This window comes from Schistocerca gregaria, chromosome X (assembly GCF_023897955.1).
Source record: "Schistocerca gregaria isolate iqSchGreg1 chromosome X, iqSchGreg1.2, whole genome shotgun sequence".
NCBI classification, from domain to species: Eukaryota; Metazoa; Arthropoda; class Insecta; order Orthoptera; family Acrididae; genus Schistocerca; species Schistocerca gregaria.
The window spans coordinates 255,309,645-255,328,908 of record NC_064931.1 but is presented as its reverse complement, the minus strand read 5'-3'; the positions used below and the strand labels follow the sequence as shown (position 1 = coordinate 255,328,908).

General features: G+C 41.0%; 1 protein-coding gene across 1 annotated transcript in view; it reads left to right on the top strand.

Moving 5' to 3' along the window:
* Positions 1-19,264, top strand: part of LOC126299349 (uncharacterized) — a 353,572-nt gene that overhangs the window by 231,752 nt on the left and 102,556 nt on the right. Inside the window, exon 3 of the mRNA XM_049991202.1 lies at positions 1,432-1,607. Within this exon, the coding sequence (XP_049847159.1) occupies positions 1,432-1,607 (176 nt within the window). The remainder of the gene's footprint in view (positions 1-1,431; positions 1,608-19,264) is intronic.

The window sequence follows — 19,264 nt, the reverse complement described above, 5'->3', positions numbered from 1 at the left end:
ACATCTAGGCCACTATCGGGCGCCAGTTCGCCACCGACACGCCACAACATGCGGGAACTGCGAGACAGCGTATTCAACTGGTCGCACACACCTCCAGAAACCTATGAAGGACTCATGGAATCCACGCCATGTAGATTCACTGCTGCGCTGCGGTTCAAAGATGAACCAACACGATATTAAGCAAGTGGTATTAAGGTTTTGGCTCATCATTGTATTTCATGATGATCGAGTACGCTTATACATTTATGCAACATCGTTTCATCGACCGAGGTGGCACAGTGGTTAGGATACAAGACTCGTGATCTGGAAGAGAGGGATTCGAATCTAAGTCCGGCCATCCTGATTCCAGTTGCTTTCGTGAATCACCTCCAGCGAAGGCATGGGTGATTCTTAAAACGGACAATATCCACTTCCTACCCTCATCTTTCTACAGCTGAGGTAGTGCTTCATCTGTAAAAACGTTCTCGTGGATGAGACAGTACACATTAGTCTTCCTTTCTTTTTAGTTTTTAATTTGATACATTCCATATTGTGTATAGCGATAAATAAAAACTACAGAGAGCAAAATTTGCGTCTTGGAAATACCAACAATAACGCTTCAGTCACTATCAGCAAGATAGGGCACTGCTCGATGATTTTCTTCAGATATTTTCGCGAGTTTGTGACATATATTTTCCCTTTCAATAGCAAAACATACCAAAATAGCTTTACTGTATTTCACGGATGCTCTGATTGAGGAATCGGAAGTATTAATATCCCAGAACAACGGTGCCACTTTGCTTGGAAGTTGAGTCTCATTCTATAGTTATGGTTTTTTATGTATATTACAGAAGTGAAAATTAAAAAGAAATAGGGACAAATTTTAACACTAACAGATAATGCTCTTATTTAATGATCTCTATGTCGACTGGTCAGCTAATATCGTTATCATAACCACAACTTACGGAAACGACGATAACGAAACGAAGGAACATTAAACTCGGTTGCCAATATCTCTTGTCTCTCTCTCACACACCCCCGTACATTCTGCGTTTTTTCCTCCAGAGAGAGGAATAAAGTTGTGTGATTCAAGTCTGTTTCATAAAGGTGGACGAGGTACTGACTAGGAATTAGTCAGTCGAAATGGCAACATTGCGTTGTTTACTTCTTGAGACAATGCAGACGCCAGCTCTGTCTGTGTCCTGCGCGGTTCTTCTGGAAAAAACTGTTAGACTTCAAAAACAATCCACGCCACCAACACAATACTACCACTATACTGTTCTTTTTCCTTAGTTTGAAACAAAATACCAACCCTTCTTGTATTACGAAGTTTGTGTGGTTGACGTATTTTGTAGAAATGAGTATGCTACTATCAGTTAAAAAGTGGGACCCTTGTATGCTTTGTACACGTGTAATTACATGAAAACAATTGTGTAAACATCTGTGTTGCAGGTCATGCAGATACTCATTGTCTGTAATGGACTTCCTACCTCAGGAAACCCTTAATGACACGCATGTGGAAATGGAATGGCCATGTGAAGTAAGAGAATACTGGGTGGACATAAGCGGACTCGTCATTTTCGTTCGTTTCCTATTCGATTACGTTTCAGTCTTCATAGTTGCTTTGGGTCAGTATCACTGCAAAAACTTAATCAAAACTTACCTTCAAAATGTACTTACACTAAGAAATTATTGTTGTCCTTTTCTGTACATACATGTTTTCAGAAATTTTTGCTTTTTTTAGTTCATTTGTGAAGCTGAAGCCTGGTATGACAGTTTAAGAGTACGATTGTCAAGAATGGCACAAGATCTGGAGGATGGTGCGTGGTTATGAGAATTCTCTAAGAAAACCTGAGGCCACGCAATACTCAACACACTGGACTCGCTTTCGAAACAAGAAGGGATCAAATCCTCACCTGACCAGCCAGTTTCGGGTCCTTAGAGTTACCATAAATCAATTAAGGCGATTACAGGAACCTAGAACACAGCCATGGCCAATTGCTTTACCGATCCTTGTCGAAGAAGAGATTGTGCTTTGTTTCTTATGATCACAATATCGATGAACGTTAGGCGCCAACCTTCCTCCCTTCCTTTTGCTGTAAAGGCTGTTGTCTTTGCAACACCAAACCAGATGAGCGAGAACGCCGCTATTGGCAGCTATGTAGGCGTTGCTGTACGTAAAAAACACCTGAATTCGTTTGAGCGTTACAGTTCATAATCAAAACCAATATTAAAAATTCTCTTTGATGTTCAGATATTTATACCATTATTCAGTGTAATAAATGCAATATTACTGTTAATGTGAAGACGTTTGTGCATAATAACTACCGATTTGCAGAGCGAGTTCTACTTACAGCAGTCAACCTTATTTTTTCTTTCTTCCTGTTATTCCGCTTGCTGTGCTTTTTCATATTTTCCCAACTGCCTTATCGTCAGGTTGCTACAGGCGAGTAGTAGGGGGAGCAGAATGCAGCAAAGTCGCCTACAAAGAATGAGCATTGAACAAGGAACTTCAGCGTTCATGATATATTATTAATGTCTAGACCAAACATACACTTAAAGCAGATTACTAAACTAAACTCCGCCCGAACAGGCTGGGAAGGCAAAACAGTACCGACCGGCCACCGTGTCATCCTCAGTCCGCAGGTGTCACCGAAAGCGGATTTGGAGGGCCATGTGGTGAGCACACCGCTCTCCCGGCCGTATGTGTTTCCGAGACCGGAGCCGCTACTTCTCAATCAAGTAGCTTCTCAGTTTGCCTCACAAGGGCTGAGTGTACCCCGCTTGCCAATAGCGCTCGGCAGGCCGTATGGTCACCCATCCAAGGGCTAGCTCAGCCCGACAGTGCTTAACTTCGGTGTTATCACTGCGGCAAGGCCGTTTGCTCAAACAGATTAATGCGGACGAATATTCTATTGCTGTTATGGAGGACTCAAAACAACAACGGCATACGGCATTAACAGCATGAACTGACGAGAGCAGGTCACTGTAGTTGTCTCGGAGGATAGAACAAACGTATTTTTCTTTTCCTACTGACTAGGAAAAAAAAACTCATTGTTAAGTTGTAGCTGCTATGCTTCAACGGTCTTGGTAAGAAAAGGAGAAATTGGTGGGGTGGTAATAGGTTTTCCCCGTCTACCAAAACCCTCCATTTACACATCACTATACAAGCAGCGCAGAGGCCAGACTATGTCAGATGGGTCTGTGTCTGCTGTTAGAGTAGGCTACACTATCTTTCTGGTGTAGAAGTGTACTCACAGAGGTATTAAGTTTTTCACTCTGGACAATGAAACTGGCAATGTGACACTGTTGATATAATATTTTGGTATTATAGAAGATGTAACTATAGGAGAAGAATGAGTTGTATGTGAACATATAAGGCAGCAGTTAACAGAAAAGGATGCTGTAATCCGCGTGCACTGGCCGCGCAGTTTACGGCGCCATGTCACGGATTACGCGGCCCTTCCCGCCGGAGATTCGAATCCTCCTCGGGCATGGGCGTGTGTGTTGTTCTTAGCATAAGTTAGTTTAAGTAATGTGTAAGTCTAGGAGCCGATGACCTCAGCAGTTTGGTCCCTTAAAAATTCACACATACTGGAACATTTTTGAAGACCCTTTAATATCAGAGGTTGCTACACTTTAATAGATGAAGAGGAATCAGATAAAAAAGCATCATATGAAGAGCTATCGGATGAAGAAAATGATACTGACAGCGGTGTGAGGGCTCTAGCAATTTCACCAGAGTCGGTTTTCCAGGGAAGCAGCGGTTCATCTTATCAGCCGTCACCTCGAATAAAACGGAGTTTCCGCAAGGATATCTGACTCACGTGTACATGGAATGGACAAAACAACCAAGGGAAAAAGATGGAAATGTTGATTCTCCCCGTCTGTGTCGTCCTGGATTAGCCATTGACAAGACACCGCACCTGAGAATTACAGAAGTGTTGGCACAGAAAAAGAAAATAAAGTGTTAGACTGTGTCACAGAACTTTGAAAACAGGCTAAAACAACGCCATTATGGAAACACAAAAAATCTGCAGGATATGATAAATTGTGAATTACGCGATCACTTTATAGCAAAAGACGTAAGAAAACGCACCGATCGAGGTGGCGCAGTGGTTAGCACACTGGACTCGCATTCGGGAGGACGACGGTTCCATCCTGCGTCCGGTCATCCTGATTTAGGTCCTCCGTGATTTCCCCTAAACTGCCTTAAATTTAAATTCATATTTGGTTTTCCCATGTTAACTGTAAAAGTATTTGACATGCATCATAGACATATGCTCAATAAAGACTACAAATCATCATCATCAGCAGCAGCAGCAACCAATTCAATCATTAAATGATGTGGCCTCTTCGAGTCGTGGATTCAGGTAGGCTTTCAGCAGTTTTCTCCAAGTGGGACGGTCTTGGGCAGTTCTCTGCCAGGTGTTACCAGCGATCTTCTTGATGTCTTTGTCCCATCTGTCGGGTGATCTTCCTCTAGGCATTAATAGTAATGTACTTTAGTACTAATACCAATTGGTATATTCATATAACATTAACACTAATTAATATACAATAACAAGTCAATAAACAACGCTTGAACTGCTATTATTTAACAATATGGTGTCTGAGTGCCTCGCAATGATAAACTTTTTATTGACCTTCAACGAGAAAGACATTATGGTGATCCAGTAACAATTTCATTGGAGTCTCTTCTTTTTCTTGTACCTTTGTCCAGCGTTTTATCAGGGTCGGCATGGTTATGGTCGGATTTGACATGGTTAATTTAAGGGGTGTCCGGATCTCCTTCTTGTCGCCACCCCGATGGATGAGAGGATGATGATGAAGACAACACAACACCCAGTCCCTGAGCGGAGAAAATCTCTGACCCAGCCGGGAATCGAATCGGGGCCGCGTTGCATGGCATTCCGTCACACTGACCCCTCAGCAATCGAGGCGGACAATCACATTGGAGTCTAAGATTATATATTGCAGAGTTCTTTTAAATGACATTACCTAGTTCTCTCAAGCAATGATGACGAATTATTTTGATGTAACAACACATTTTTTTCCAATATATCCTGTGAGGCTTTTCACAGCTTTTCATCTGATAGTCTATATGTTCTTCCTGTGGCAGTTGTGGAATTTAATTTACAAAGTATTAAGCTTTTGTTGTATAGTCAATTTATCTGTATTACTTGTTTATGATGAAGAAAGAGCTAGTCCGCTAGGATTAGTAACTAAACTGTTTTCTTCTTGCTTTTCATTTCTCAAGCCTTCTCTACCATTTGTTGTCATAGGCACAAGTTACAAGTCCTGTAATCTGTTTGAAAGGATGCAATCAGCATTGAATTTTATGAATATCAGAATCCTTAAAGTCAGTTAAAAATTTGATTTACATTTGCCTTTGCTCATATGAATAAATTCATTATACTTCTGAAACCCTGTGACTGCTATGGCTTCATAATATCTTTTTGCAAAGGTTCTTTTTATGACGTATGATCATCATTTGTCGTATAGAAACAACTGACTGATGACATATTTGCTTTACCCTGCTCAGACCATTGGAAGGAAGGTAATACTTTATCATGTTGTTCTGAATATTCATGTAAACCATTGTATTAGGTGCATTTATTAAGCCACTGGGTTCATCCTGTAAGAACATCCTCACTTGACACAGTGGAAAAATGCACCAGTGTCATTATTTCAAATGCTGAATCACCCATAAAACTTTGAAAGGCACGTGTTGGCTTATGACAAATTGCAATATTCCACTGTGTTGGTACTTGTCGGTTCCAATATGTGCCATTCAATGTTTTATTGGGTGATTAAGCATTCAGATCATGAAGCTAACACTCTTACCCCACTTTATTACCTGAATACATACTTAGTGGGCTGCACATATATGCAGGACCTGGTCCTCTTTCCCATTCCAATCCTTTGCTAATTTTGTTTCAACATTTCATCTCTACTGAAATGAATTTTTGTCAATAGAAGTACATGTTTTTGTTTTATTAGAGAGAGTGGTTGTAATTAAGGACACACAGAAGAGAAATAACGAATAAACCATTCAAAGAAACTCATTTTAATTTCTAGATGAGAGGCTAACAGTTGTTAAATTCGTACCACGTTTACGTTCCAGGTTACAAACGTTGCTCAGTGTGACAATCATCTGCATCTACGACAATCTGTAACCACACTGAAGATAGTGTTTCACAATAATTGTTCACAGCACTTTTCGAACGATGAATCATGGAATGTTCAGCTGTCGTGACATGTTTTGTGCACTGCTTGAAGACAACACATTGCGTCCAGCATTCTCAGCCATGGCAACAGTAACTTCTTCAACAATTTGTGGTGCAATTGGCCGTCGGCCTCTTTCAGGAGCAGTTCCCAAATCGCCAATTAATTTGAAATTCGGAATCATGTTCTTCAACCCTGGTGTCGAAAGAAGACCTCTCCATTTCCGTTTAATACGTCGATAATCGTGAAGATCAGCAAAACTATGGCTGTTATTTTGATAAAACAGATTTACGAGTAAAGCGCTGCTCACCTTGTCCAGACCCTGTTGACTGTCTACAATTGTAGGGCACTCTGATGCTTTAGTTTCAAATCTACATCATTGTACCTATGCCGGCACTTAACTCCAAATCGTGGCACTAACACTACTAACTACGCAAATACTGAACATCATTCCTATAAAGTTGGCCACTATATGGTAAATAGTTTTCTGCCTACACTGGTTCAAGTAGTGAAAGTTTCATTATAACCACACTGAATATTGGAAGTAGATGTTTTCTACTGTTCTATAAATATGAGCAACAACTAAATTATAACTTATATTAAATGGAAAAGATGTAATATTCCTTACATTATTGGTCTTAATTGTTATATGGCACTGTCAAATACAATTTAAAACGATAAACTGAAGTATACTTAATTACTACCCAGTAATAATATTTTAACAAACGTCTTATGAAACAGTCAGCTAACCATGTATAATTGTCAATGCAAACTGGAAATAAATAAATAAAAATAAAATAAAATTTAATTGATATGTTCCCACTGGAATACCATCATGAAATTAGGGACTCATATTAGCAGGTATTTTGTATGACTGACATACACTTTGTTCCAACACAAAAAGAAATCCGATATGTAATTTTCAGAATTTAAAAAAGGTTGGCTTGGGAAAATTTAGAATTTTAATGAATTATGTCGAGTAGCAGATATTTTAAAGCTTATAAGAAACTTAATAAAACAGTACAATTTCCAGATATGTTTGACAAATAGCTCTTGAGATATGGCCATTTTAAAGTTACAAGCCATGAAAAAACTTGGACAATTTCGGAAATTTTAACAAATAGTTACTCTAATGCGAAGCATCCAAAATATTTAATTTTAGATTTTATGTTATTTTGATAGGTAGAATAAAATGACAGAAAATTACAAAATTCTAATTCTATAAGTACCAAATTTATATTTTTATTGCTTGAGTTTTCATGGCATGACCCAGCGATCAAAATATAGTTGCTGCACAGTGCCTTTTTGGCATACTGTAGACGCGTTTCGTGCAGTGATGTAATTGTTATTTTCTCTTCTTTGTGGGAAGAAGCTCCATAGTTCGTCTTTTAGGTATTATGTTTCTAATAAGAATCGTTGACAAGTGAGTGAAAGTGCAATTTCTGTTGGTGGAAACTATTTCTAGCCCGTTTGTGTGCTGTACGTTCTTAATGCTACAATGCATGGTGATGCAGATATACGTCACTCTCTTTCCATCGTGATTATAAATCAGCAGTACTTTTTTCGAGGCTCTATCCTCACAATGATGTGTTGTTGGATCACACCAGTTTCGTTTGTTGCTTCCATTATTGGCAATTCTCACAGTGGCAGTCTCCTACACAGTGTTATTTTGGGTGGTGACAGAGAACGATCGTAGTGCTGTGTGCAGAGTATTTGAGTCATAAATAATCATTGTTTTAACTGACAGTAAGCACTAAAATAAGTATTTTCATAGCCTAATTTCTATAGTTTATCCACAAACATGTTACAAGTAAAATTACAAAAAATGTAAGCCTTTAATTGTGTGATTCAAATATGAATCATAGTGTGTAACAGCATCTTAACATTATGCTTCAAATCAGGTTATCCATGAGCTTTCAAAATTGTGATTATTTGATATCAAAAACAAAGCCTAGCTGTCCAAAATAGAAGTGTCACATAATTTTTACGACAGATTTTTTTTCGTTTTGAAGTCGAGTACCTTTTTTGTGATAGGCCACAAGCATTGTGTGTTTACATGATGAATAAGAAAGTTCCACATTCTTACCATATCAGATGTCTGTATTTTACATATTTCAGACAGGATGAAAGAAAAGGTTAAAACCTGAAGATATACCATCGTTACTTGTCAGTATTGCTAGTGACAGTGAACATGATATGGACAGTGATATTGATAGTAATGAAGTTGTTGGAAGAGATCCTCCTAGACGCAATGATGTAGATATACATGATAATGAATCAGAGCTTTCTTCCTCTTTCCCGGATGCTCATTCAGATGTGTCACCTACACAGCAAGAATACCTAGAAAATTTACTTGGTAACAGTGCTGCTGTTGATCTGATCATTGATAGCTTACTAACTGGACTGATAGACGTGGGAGAAACTTGTACTGAAATGGCCAGAGAGAAGACCACTTCAGAAGGACGAATTTTGCAAGCATCACAGAGCAGTAGTACAACTGAATCTCAGCCATCTGAAAATAACTCACAAGTAACCTACTGCAGCCAAGTCATATGAGCATTCCAGAACAACAAAAAATGTTTTCTGGCACTACTGGAAATCCAACAGTAGTTCAACTTTTGAGGTATTTTTTTGGGGAAGAACTTGTACAGAGAATACTGCTTGAGTCTATTCAGTACAGTGTTTCCAAAAATTCGAGCAAACCTTTTGAACTCAGTGAAAATGTTGTTAATGTGTCAGGATTGGCGAGGAAGGGAAAGCAGTGGGCACCCGTTGAGGAGAAAATTCAAACATATTTTAAATGCATTGATGTTTAATGCCATAAAAAGGAAAGGCAGGCTTAGAGAGACCGCCGAAACTGAATGGGCTGCTGCCCAAGAGAGGAGGAGAGGAGAGTGGTCGAGTCGGAAGCAGCCTAACAGTAGAGAGTGGACGGCGTGTTCGCTCCCGGCAGCTGGCCGCGGTTCCACCCCCATGTGACCATCTCCCACCCTCAATATTGGACAGCCATGTTGTAGACGCGCAGTTCGGTAGCCTTACCTCGTCAGCAACGCGTGAGTTTAGCTGCTGATGGTTCAACCGTGAGTTTCAAAGTTGTTCTGTCCGGTTTTGTGCAATGTGACTGATATGCTGCAACTAGCCGCCTGGAAGAAGGCATTGATGGACATCAAGTGAAAAATAAAAATCAAATTTTATTCATTCAGTATCGGCCCGCACTGTACAATAATTTGCACATATTAATTCAGTTAATCTAGAAATGATACTGAAGAAATTGTGTCTTAAGTAATTTGAAAAAAAAGAGCAACACTACATTACAATAACAGTGCATATCAGATATTAGAAAAAGGTTCTGAAGGGTATGACTAACTTTACAAACTGCGTCGTCTGCCGTATGAAATTGGAAAGAAATTTGTTACAGTTCCAATGGAAGAATCGTTGTCTACTGACGAAAAAATGTGTTCCACGAAAGCACGAAGCACGGCACCATATGAAACAATATATGCCTCAGAAACCCCATAAATGGGAATATAAGTTGTTTGTACTCAGTGGTGTACCTGGCTTTGCTTATACATTTGAAATATGCGCTGGTACATAGAATGAAGCAAAAACCAGACTTACAGGTGAGCCGGATTTTGCAGCAAGTGCAATGTGGTGATTAGGTTGTGCAGACACATTCCAAAAGGTGTGAATCACAAATTATATTTCGGTAATTAGTATGCGAGTTTCGCTCTTGTGTCTTATTTCACAAGTAACGGAATTACTAGCTTGGGAACTATACAAAGAAACAGAATACCAGAGAGCAAGCTACTGACTGAAGAAAAACCGAAGAAAGTAGACAGACGATACTCTATTGAGTATTGCACCACCTATGAGAAGACAGAAATAACGAATGTCCTAAGGAAAGACAACAAGTGTGTGACCTTGCTCTCCTCGTTCATTGGAACACAACTGGAGAGAACAACAGAAAGATTTTATAGACGAGAAGAAGCACAGGAAACTGTAAAATATACCGCAGTCATACAGGAATATAATCGACATATGGGCAGAGTTGACCTACTAGACTTTACTGGGCAGACAAAATATTTATGCCTACGAGGAAGTGGCACATAAAGCTTTTTTTAATCTTATAACTGACATAACAATCATCAATGCCTGGTTATGGTAACTCCATCATTCTTTCTGCATTCAGACTTGAACTTTCAGGAACATTGTGTGCAATTGGATTTTCCACAATATCAAAATGAGGAAGACCATATCCTGATGTACAAAAGCAATATGGTACTGAAAAAAAAGTAGAGGACCTTCAGCTTTAATTCCTCCTGCTGATGTGAGAAACGATATGATAACCATTTCCCAACCTGGAATTCAGTAAGAGTACGCTGTAAACTACCAAAATGTGTGAAACAAACCTATGTAGTAAGTTCAAAGTGTACTGTTGCTCTTTGATTTAATAAGGACACAAACTGTTTTTTTTTTTTTCATTTCCATGCCAACTAATGTTAGTAAAGACTGATATCATGACAATGAGTTTTCCCTAATTTTCTGTAACATTTTCTTTTGTATAAAGTCTTATGTATTGTAATTTAAAGAAAACACATTAATTTTAAAACATTTTCTCTATTTATACTCTGTTTATGTTAATAATTGACAAAATGAATAATCATATTTGCATAACAGTGACTGATTCAAATATGCATCACTTGGGATTGCACACGGTGTTTATATATCACACATGAGTAGTACAATTTAACATCGGACCATGAATTCTTTGTGCAAGACGAAGGTTAACAGGGGCGATGGTAAACTGCAATAAGACTGTTACATCTCATCTGGCTAGTGACCATGGTTGTTTATTTCCTCATAATACGTCACTGTTTCTTCGTATGCATTTTCAATTGCCAACGATCATTTTAAAGGGCTGTTGTGAACATATCATAATTTCCGAACCGTAATCGGACTTGAACTTCGTAAACAGCAGGCGTATACACCTCCGGAAACCTGTGTGTTGCTTATGTTACAAGGAATCGAAGTTTTATTTGGTGTGCAAGGTGGTTGTTTTATCACCTTACAGTTTGTCATCAGAGTTTATCAGAGAGAAACTTGTAGGGAGAATGTTTGTCATGCGCTGGAAGTATATTTCTTACATTGGAATATTAACTGCGTTGCATTCCACATGACTAATAGGTCGGAAACCGCATAGCTCTGTCATTATAGCGTGTATAAGTGCAGAACCATGTACTCCTTGGAACTGTTCATGCTCTACGATCATTTCTCTCTTTCCAATGCCTTCGTGGTATGGACACCAAACACTGGATCAATACTTCAGAATTGTTAGTACAAGTGATTAATCTAAAATGTTTCAAACTCCTTTTCTAAGTCAGTGACAGGGGTTTCTAAGGTACTGCAAACCCAGTGTGCACATTTGGTTGACAGTTGTTGTGTATCGAAGAGACTGTGCTCTTTTTATGGAGTCAGTGCAGTGTCGTATCCAATTTCACACGTCGACAGCAGCTGCTATGCATTTGTCTATTTCCTCATAAAATGCAGCTGTTTAATGCATTTTCCGTTGATGACGATCATTTTATAGGACTGACGCGAGCATAACATTACTTCCGAACTGTAATTTGTTGTAAAGAGTGGGCGCTATACACCTCCAGAAAGCTGTATAGTGCATGTGTCGCAAAGAATCTGGGATATTTCTTGGGTGTAGAAGGTAGTAGCTTTATCATCTTTAAAGTTTCTCATCATAGTGAGTGAGGTAGAAAATTTGTGGAATGTATGTATGTGAGATTTTGGAAATATATTTCCACATTAGTAATATATTGGAAAACCCCACTGCTATGACATTATAGTTTCTTTAAGTGCAGAGCTCTGTGGACTTATGAATGTGTGTTTATGTTTTAAGTAAGATAAGTGATTTACATAAAGCATTTCAAACTCCATCTGTCTGTAGCCCCATCATGCAGAAACCACATGTTTCTTCTTCCTGTTAACAGTCAGTTATATCACACAACACTGTCAAATGTTTCGGGCTCTTATCTATTATACACCAATAAGGAGAGCTAACTTCCTCAGTAAGCATGCTTCTAGAGAGATCATGTGTACTTGGATGGGTGCCGTGAATAAGATTGGTACAGAATAGTCTTCGCTGAAAAGTAGTTATGATACTGGGATGACAATACTGGTCTGTATCACTAGCATCTGTCGGTTGTGCCAGTATGGAACATGTATTGTACCCTTTCGAAAGAAGAATGTCTGAGTATAATCGTTGCCTCTTCTGGTTTCCATATGTTGCAATGTCTCCCACATTTTGTCAATAAGAAACGTCGCCTCTGTCCTTTTTTTCTACCACCCTGTGTGTGTTGTGGGAGCAGCTTACCTTACTCTGGGCGATGTCCAGCTTTCTGTGATAGCCAATGGATCAAAACGTTTTAATGTCAGTTTATCACCTGACACAGACTTCAAAGTCATAGTAGAAAAGAAAGCAAAATGTATGGTGCTGTACACAGCTGTCGTTATACACTGCTTGGCTATGTTAGAGCGAAAAAAAAAAAAATAGGTAACTGCTTACGAAGCCATAACTCAAGAAACCTCTATTGCAAATAATAGTCAGTAGGATATGGTCTTCGTCCACCACAAGCAATGAAACTTTACACAGGTCTATGGGAGCGACTCTGATCACTTGCCACCTGCTCCAATGAATCAATACATGTACATTTAATGGGATCACAATGTATGCTCGATGCTGACACGCAGACTGTATTTGTTTTCGATATATCAGAAGAGTGAGACATGGTAAAAATTCCATCAAGTTCTCTACCAGTCTATGTTAGCAAAGTGCTATTATACTGCATGGTATGGAGTTTAAACGTTGGATTGCAATAGTTCGTAGTTTTTCTCTGTTGGATGGTACAAAGTAATATATATATATATACTCCTGGAAATGGAAAAAAGAACAAATTGACACCGGTGTGTCAGACCCACCATACTTGCTCCGGACACTGCGAGAGGGCTGTACAAGCAATGATCACACGCACGGCACAGCGGACACACCAGGAACCGCGGTGTTGGCCGTCGAATGGCGCTAGCTGCGCAGCATTTGTGCACCGCCGCCGTCAGTGTCAGCCAGTTTGCCGTGGCATACGGAGCTCCATCGCAGTCTTTAACACTGGTAGCATGCCACGACAGCGTGGACGTGAACCGTATGTGCAGTTGACGGACTTTGAGCGAGGGCGTATAGTGGGCATGCGGGATGCCGGGTGGACGTACCGCCGAATTACTCAACACGTGGGGCGTGAGGTCTCCACAGTACATCGATGTTGTCGCCAGTGGTCGGCGGAAGGTGCACGTGCCCGTCGTCCTGGGACCGGACCGCAGCGACGCACGGATGCTCGCCAAGACCGTAGGATACTACGCAGTGCCGTAGGGGACCGCACCGCCACTTCCTAGCAAATTAGGGACACCGTTGCTCCTGGGGTATCCGCGAGGACCATTCGCAACCGTCTCCATGAAGCTGGGCTACGGTCCCGCACACCTTAGGTCGTCTTCCGCTCACGCCCCAACATCGTGCAGCCCGCCTCCAGTGGTGTCGCGACAGGCGTGAATGGAGGGACGAATGGAGACGTGTCGTCTTCAGCGATGAGAGTCGCTTCTGCCTTGGTGCCAATCATGGTCGTATGCGTGTTTGGCGCCGTGCAGGTGAGCGCCACAATCAGGACTGCATACGACCGAGGCACACAGGGCCAACACCCGGCATCATGGTGTGGGGAGCGATATCCTACACTGGCCGTACACCTCTGGTGATCGTCGAGGGGACACTGAATAGTGCACGGTACATCCAAACCGTCATCGAACCCATCGTTCTACCATTCCTAGACTGGCAAGGGAACTTGCTGTTCTAACAGGACAATGCACGTCCGCATGTATCCCGTGCCACCCAACGTGCTCTAGAAGGTGTAAGTCAACTACCCTGGCCAGCAAGATCTCCGGATCTGTCCCCCATTGAGCATGTTTGGGACAGGATGAAGCGTCGTCTCACGCGGTCTGCACGTCCAGAACGAACACTGGTCCAACTGAGGCGCCAGGTGGAAATGGCATGGCAAGCCGTTCCACAGGAGTACATCCAGCATCTCCACGATCGTCTCCATGGGAGAATAGCAGCCTGCATTGCTGCGAAAGGTGGATATACACTGTACTAGTGCCGACATTGTGCATGCTCTGTTGCCTGTGTCCATGTGCCTGTGGTTCTGTCAGTGTGATCATTTGATGTATCTGACCCCAGGAATGTGTCAATAAAGTTTCCCCTTCCTGGGACAATGAATTCACGGTGTTCTTATTTCAATTTCCAGGTGTATATATATATATATATATATATATATATATATATATATATATATATATATATATATATATATATATATGTATGTATGTATGGGTGAGAGATGTGAACGCACCCTGAGAGACACAGATCTCCTTCAGAGTGCAGTACCTCTATGAAGTTTAGAAACGCCGTCCCATCGCTTTAACTCAGCTCACCCTGTTTCTCCACAGGATACAGGATGCAAATGTGGTAGATATAGCGCTCTCTGACTTCCGCTCAATTCCGACTTAAATTGGAACTATCATATGGACAGGAAGGGGGGGGGGGGCAGAGACAGAGGAACAGTTACAAAATTCAGAGAGACTGTCTAAAACCATGCCGGAGTTTTGCTTTATGAAGTCCTTAGCAAATGGGTTCGAAACAGGTGACTCATTCCAGATATTAGAGTGCCACAAATATGATTCACCAGTGGCTGTAAACATTAAAAGATATGTTCATAGGATCCAACGCAAGTGTGTGGTTGAATGGAGAGACTTGATTCCAAATTGCATACAGCATTTCTGCCAGAAAGCATGACACCATAGATCTGAAAAGCCAGTGTGTTGGTCATAGGATTTTGTACATTTCTTATGACTTCATCGAGAGTTGTATTTTTTTAAGTGATTCCCCATGTAGAATACCATCTACTGTATGTGATCATTCTCAAACAACCACCATCCTCTCTATACTATAGCCCTGTTGATGTATCGCAGAACCTCTGTTACGCTGTCTGCATGTCATCGAGGTATAATGCCAAACAAATTTGTTTGTAAACGTGAGAAATATCTAGCAGCGGCATGAGGGAGTTGCAAATGTCGGCTTACTACCGTGTTCCTTAGACGAATTGCTTTCAAAATTCGGTGAGAAGGGTGATTTTATTAGAGCTTACACTGCTGGCGACGTGCGCCCGCACCTTGGGGCTGTTAGTACGCATCCCAGCTATCCATTGTCGCAGTATTGGTGTGGAATATCACTTCAGTTGGTAGCAATACCATACTTCAATTTGTAAAGCATGTATAGTTTTTAACATGGATATAATTAGCGATATTTGTGTGTGTCTGTAGAACCATAACCGCTTTTATGTAGGGCGACAGTAACATAGTCATTGCGATCATGTTTTTAATAACTGGTCGTTTATAAGACGATTACACCTCTCTTCCTAAGACACACTGATAACACTCACAAAAAAAAGAATGGCGCATGTCCATCCATCCAAGATTTTTCGCTCAATATTGTTTTGTTCCACCAACATTTAGCTATTAGCGAAGTATTACACTTAGTAGCGGACGTGTGATAGATTCGCTGTGATCAGCTAGGGTATAAAGTAACTGTGGTCAGTGTTCCGACATGTACAAAGGAAACGGCTATGTCCAGTCGTAAGGGATGTATGGATTTGACGTGGAAAACTGGGATTTCAGGGCATCAATAGCCGTAATGGGGATGAAAAATTTTATGTGGGAAGTTATGTCCAGTCCTAAGAAGGCTGTACATTTACGTGGGTAAGTGATATTTCCAGGGCCACAGATATCAGGAGGAGGTGTTTCCGATACTTTGTTGATTGTCGAATGTCATCAGATTGGGGCTGCAATCGTAATATTTTATTGTAATTACACTGATAAATATGTGGCTGGTTTCCTAGGACGACTCTGCCTGCTCTCAGAGTGCATGGCAGAAGTAGGTGGTGAACAGAACAAATGTACATTTCTGACTTAAAGTGCGAGCCATCTCTAAGCCTCACGAAGCTGTCAGGTAGCGAATGGAGATGCATCTGACCTCACAGTATCGCCCTCAGGGCAGGTGAATAGCGAACTAATACTCGATATGTGTTGAGCAGCCTTCACGAACGCGTGTGTTGCGAGTAATCTCCGATTTTTAAGTGGATATTTGAGAAGATTCAATGTGACAAGCGTTGGCGCTGGACGTATTGATAACATCGGAATTCCTACCACTCCGGTCATGCTGTACACCGTTCATGGCCGAACGATCCTCTCCAGCGAGCCGGGCCTGGCTGCAGGCCTGACGCAATCGCTGAGGTGCGCGTCCTCTGTGGCGTGTGGACATCGGGACAAGAGCGCACGGGATGTACAAGTGTTTCAGCAATCTCCGAGATCTAACAGTGACGATTACAACGTGGTTTAAGTGTGTGGTATGTATTGACTCTCAATACATCGCAATGGACTCTTCTTGCAGTGACATTTGTTGTTGTTACTGTCCTATCACGTTATAGACCATTTCCTCCTTCATTTTTCGTCCTGGTGTGGTGGAGAAAACCAACTTAGGAATGCTATAGTGGTTTATAAAACACACTTAGAAGACCTGCAGTGGTCAGGAATTCCACAACTGTGGCGGCATAATTTGAAATTTCAACTATCATTTTAAAGAGCGCCGCGTCCAATCGTGACGCCATATTGCTGATCAGTTTATTGTGTGTTTTGTCATGTCTCCCGCAAATTGTTTTTGAAATTATCACTACCCCTTCCATTCGTGAAGTTAAGAAGCACGAAGGTAAAGCAAGAGAAATTAGGAATCTTATGGAGGCTTTTAGACGTCGTTCTTCTGTCACTCTTTTTGCAAGTGTAACAGGAAAGGAAATGACTAGTAGTAAGTATTACGTGGTACCCTCCGCCGTGCACCGTACGGTGGCTTGCAGAGTATGGATGTACATGTAGTTGTAGATGTAGTTTATTCTTGCCGATTATCTTCTACAGCTTAGTGGTTGTAGGGCAAGAGTTCAGGAAATTTTAATCCCTTTTGAATTTGTAATGAATATTTCACGTGGATTGTCTTGCGCTGTCTGCAACGCTCTCGCCAATTCGTTTGCTTCGCCGTTAGCATCCAGTTCGCCTTATGTTGGTTATACATTATCTGATCAAAAGTATACGGACACCTGGGCAGCGCTCTCGCGAATTCTTTTGCTTTGCCGTCGACATCTAGTTCGCCTTATGTAGGTTATACATTATCTGATCAAAAGTATACGGACACCTGTTAGTGAAAGTAAATGTACGTGTGTCCGCCTGCCGCCTTCATGACGGATTGAAATCTGCTGCGGAAACTTTCAGTGAGATGTTTGAATGTTGGTGGAGGAATAGCAGCTCATTCTTCCTCAAAAGATTAAACCAGAGAAGGTAGTGTTGTTGAATGCTGGTGTATAGAACGTATTCGACATTGTAACCCACCCCAAAGGTGTTTCTTTCGGTTCAGGTCAGGACTCTGGGTAGGCCAGTCCACCTCAGGAAAGTTATTGTCCACAAACCATTGCCTCACAGATGCTGCTTCATGACGGGATGCATTGTCATCCCGATACAGTCATCTTCTGCGAACTATTCCTCAATTGTACGCATTCACAATACTGTAAAACTTGTTCATACACTTTCGCATTTAGTATTTCCTTAAGCACAATAATAGGGTGACATCGTAACCGTGAAAAGTACGCCCATAGCCTGACACCACTTCCTCTGTACCGTACTTCACTGTTGACACTACACATGATTGAAGGTAACATTCTCCAAGCATTCACCAAACCCAAACACTTCCATCGGTTTGACGCAGGGTATAGCATGATTCATCACTCCAAATCACACGTTTCCAATTATCTGCTGTCCATTGGTCTCCCTCTATACACCACCTCAGCGGTCGCTTGGTATTGTCTGCAGGAATATGTGGCTTATGAGGAGGTGCTTGGCTATTTTACCCCATTATTTTTAACTCCTTACACACAGTCATGTTGATAGGTGGACTGCTGGTAGCTCTTTGGAGCTCACGAGTGATTCCTTCCACAGACTTCAAGTGATTTTTTACAACCAATGTCCACAATGATCGACGGTTCCTATCCATCAGTACATGAGGTCTGTCTAGTTTTGCTTTCCGCTTGACAGTCACGTCATCGACAGTGGATTCGGGCAGATTAGTAGAGTTCACATGTCCTTGAAGGATTTGTTACTTGGGTGACGCCAGTAACTAGTACACATTCGAAGTCACTGAGGTCCCCTGACCGACCCATTCTGATATTACTGATTCTCTGCTGACAACACAATGCTCGCTATCTCCTCTTATACTGACCGGTCTGCTTCACGTGATGTGTAGTGGTCAGTTTCATATTATACAGAGGTTATTCCATGTCAATTAATCCAATTTGAGAAAATGTTCTAGCTGATAGTCTCAGATTTGGCTGAAATTTAGCACACCAATGCTACCAAGTGTGGAACACTCATGTGTAAAATTTTAAGTTCCCTGCCAATTAGTTCCAGAATTAAGGCTTGTAAAAGAAGGTGGCATAACCCGGAAATTGCAATCCACATCTGGCAATCTATCTTCAGACCCAACTTCAGGTCTTAATAACTTTGGAACTATTCCGCACAGTCCAATGAAATTTTTACAACCCAGTAACATCCACTTAGAGAACACACTCTATGAATCAAAACGCCAACAACATATTGCTGAGGGAAAATAAAAAATTCCAAAATGTGATTAAAAAAATGTAATACGTTAAAAGGTTCATATTGTAGGTGCCCTCTATGCCAAATATAATTCACTCAAAAAGGGTATAAATTTTTTGTGGTAAGCTTAATGTGGCCTAAACACACACAGAACTCATCTTGCCCATATCAGTCACACAAACAGAGTTACATGCACACAAAAATACAAAAATTTGAAAAATTACCTGAAAAACGTGGATTTTCGAAGTGTGATATCCAAGCC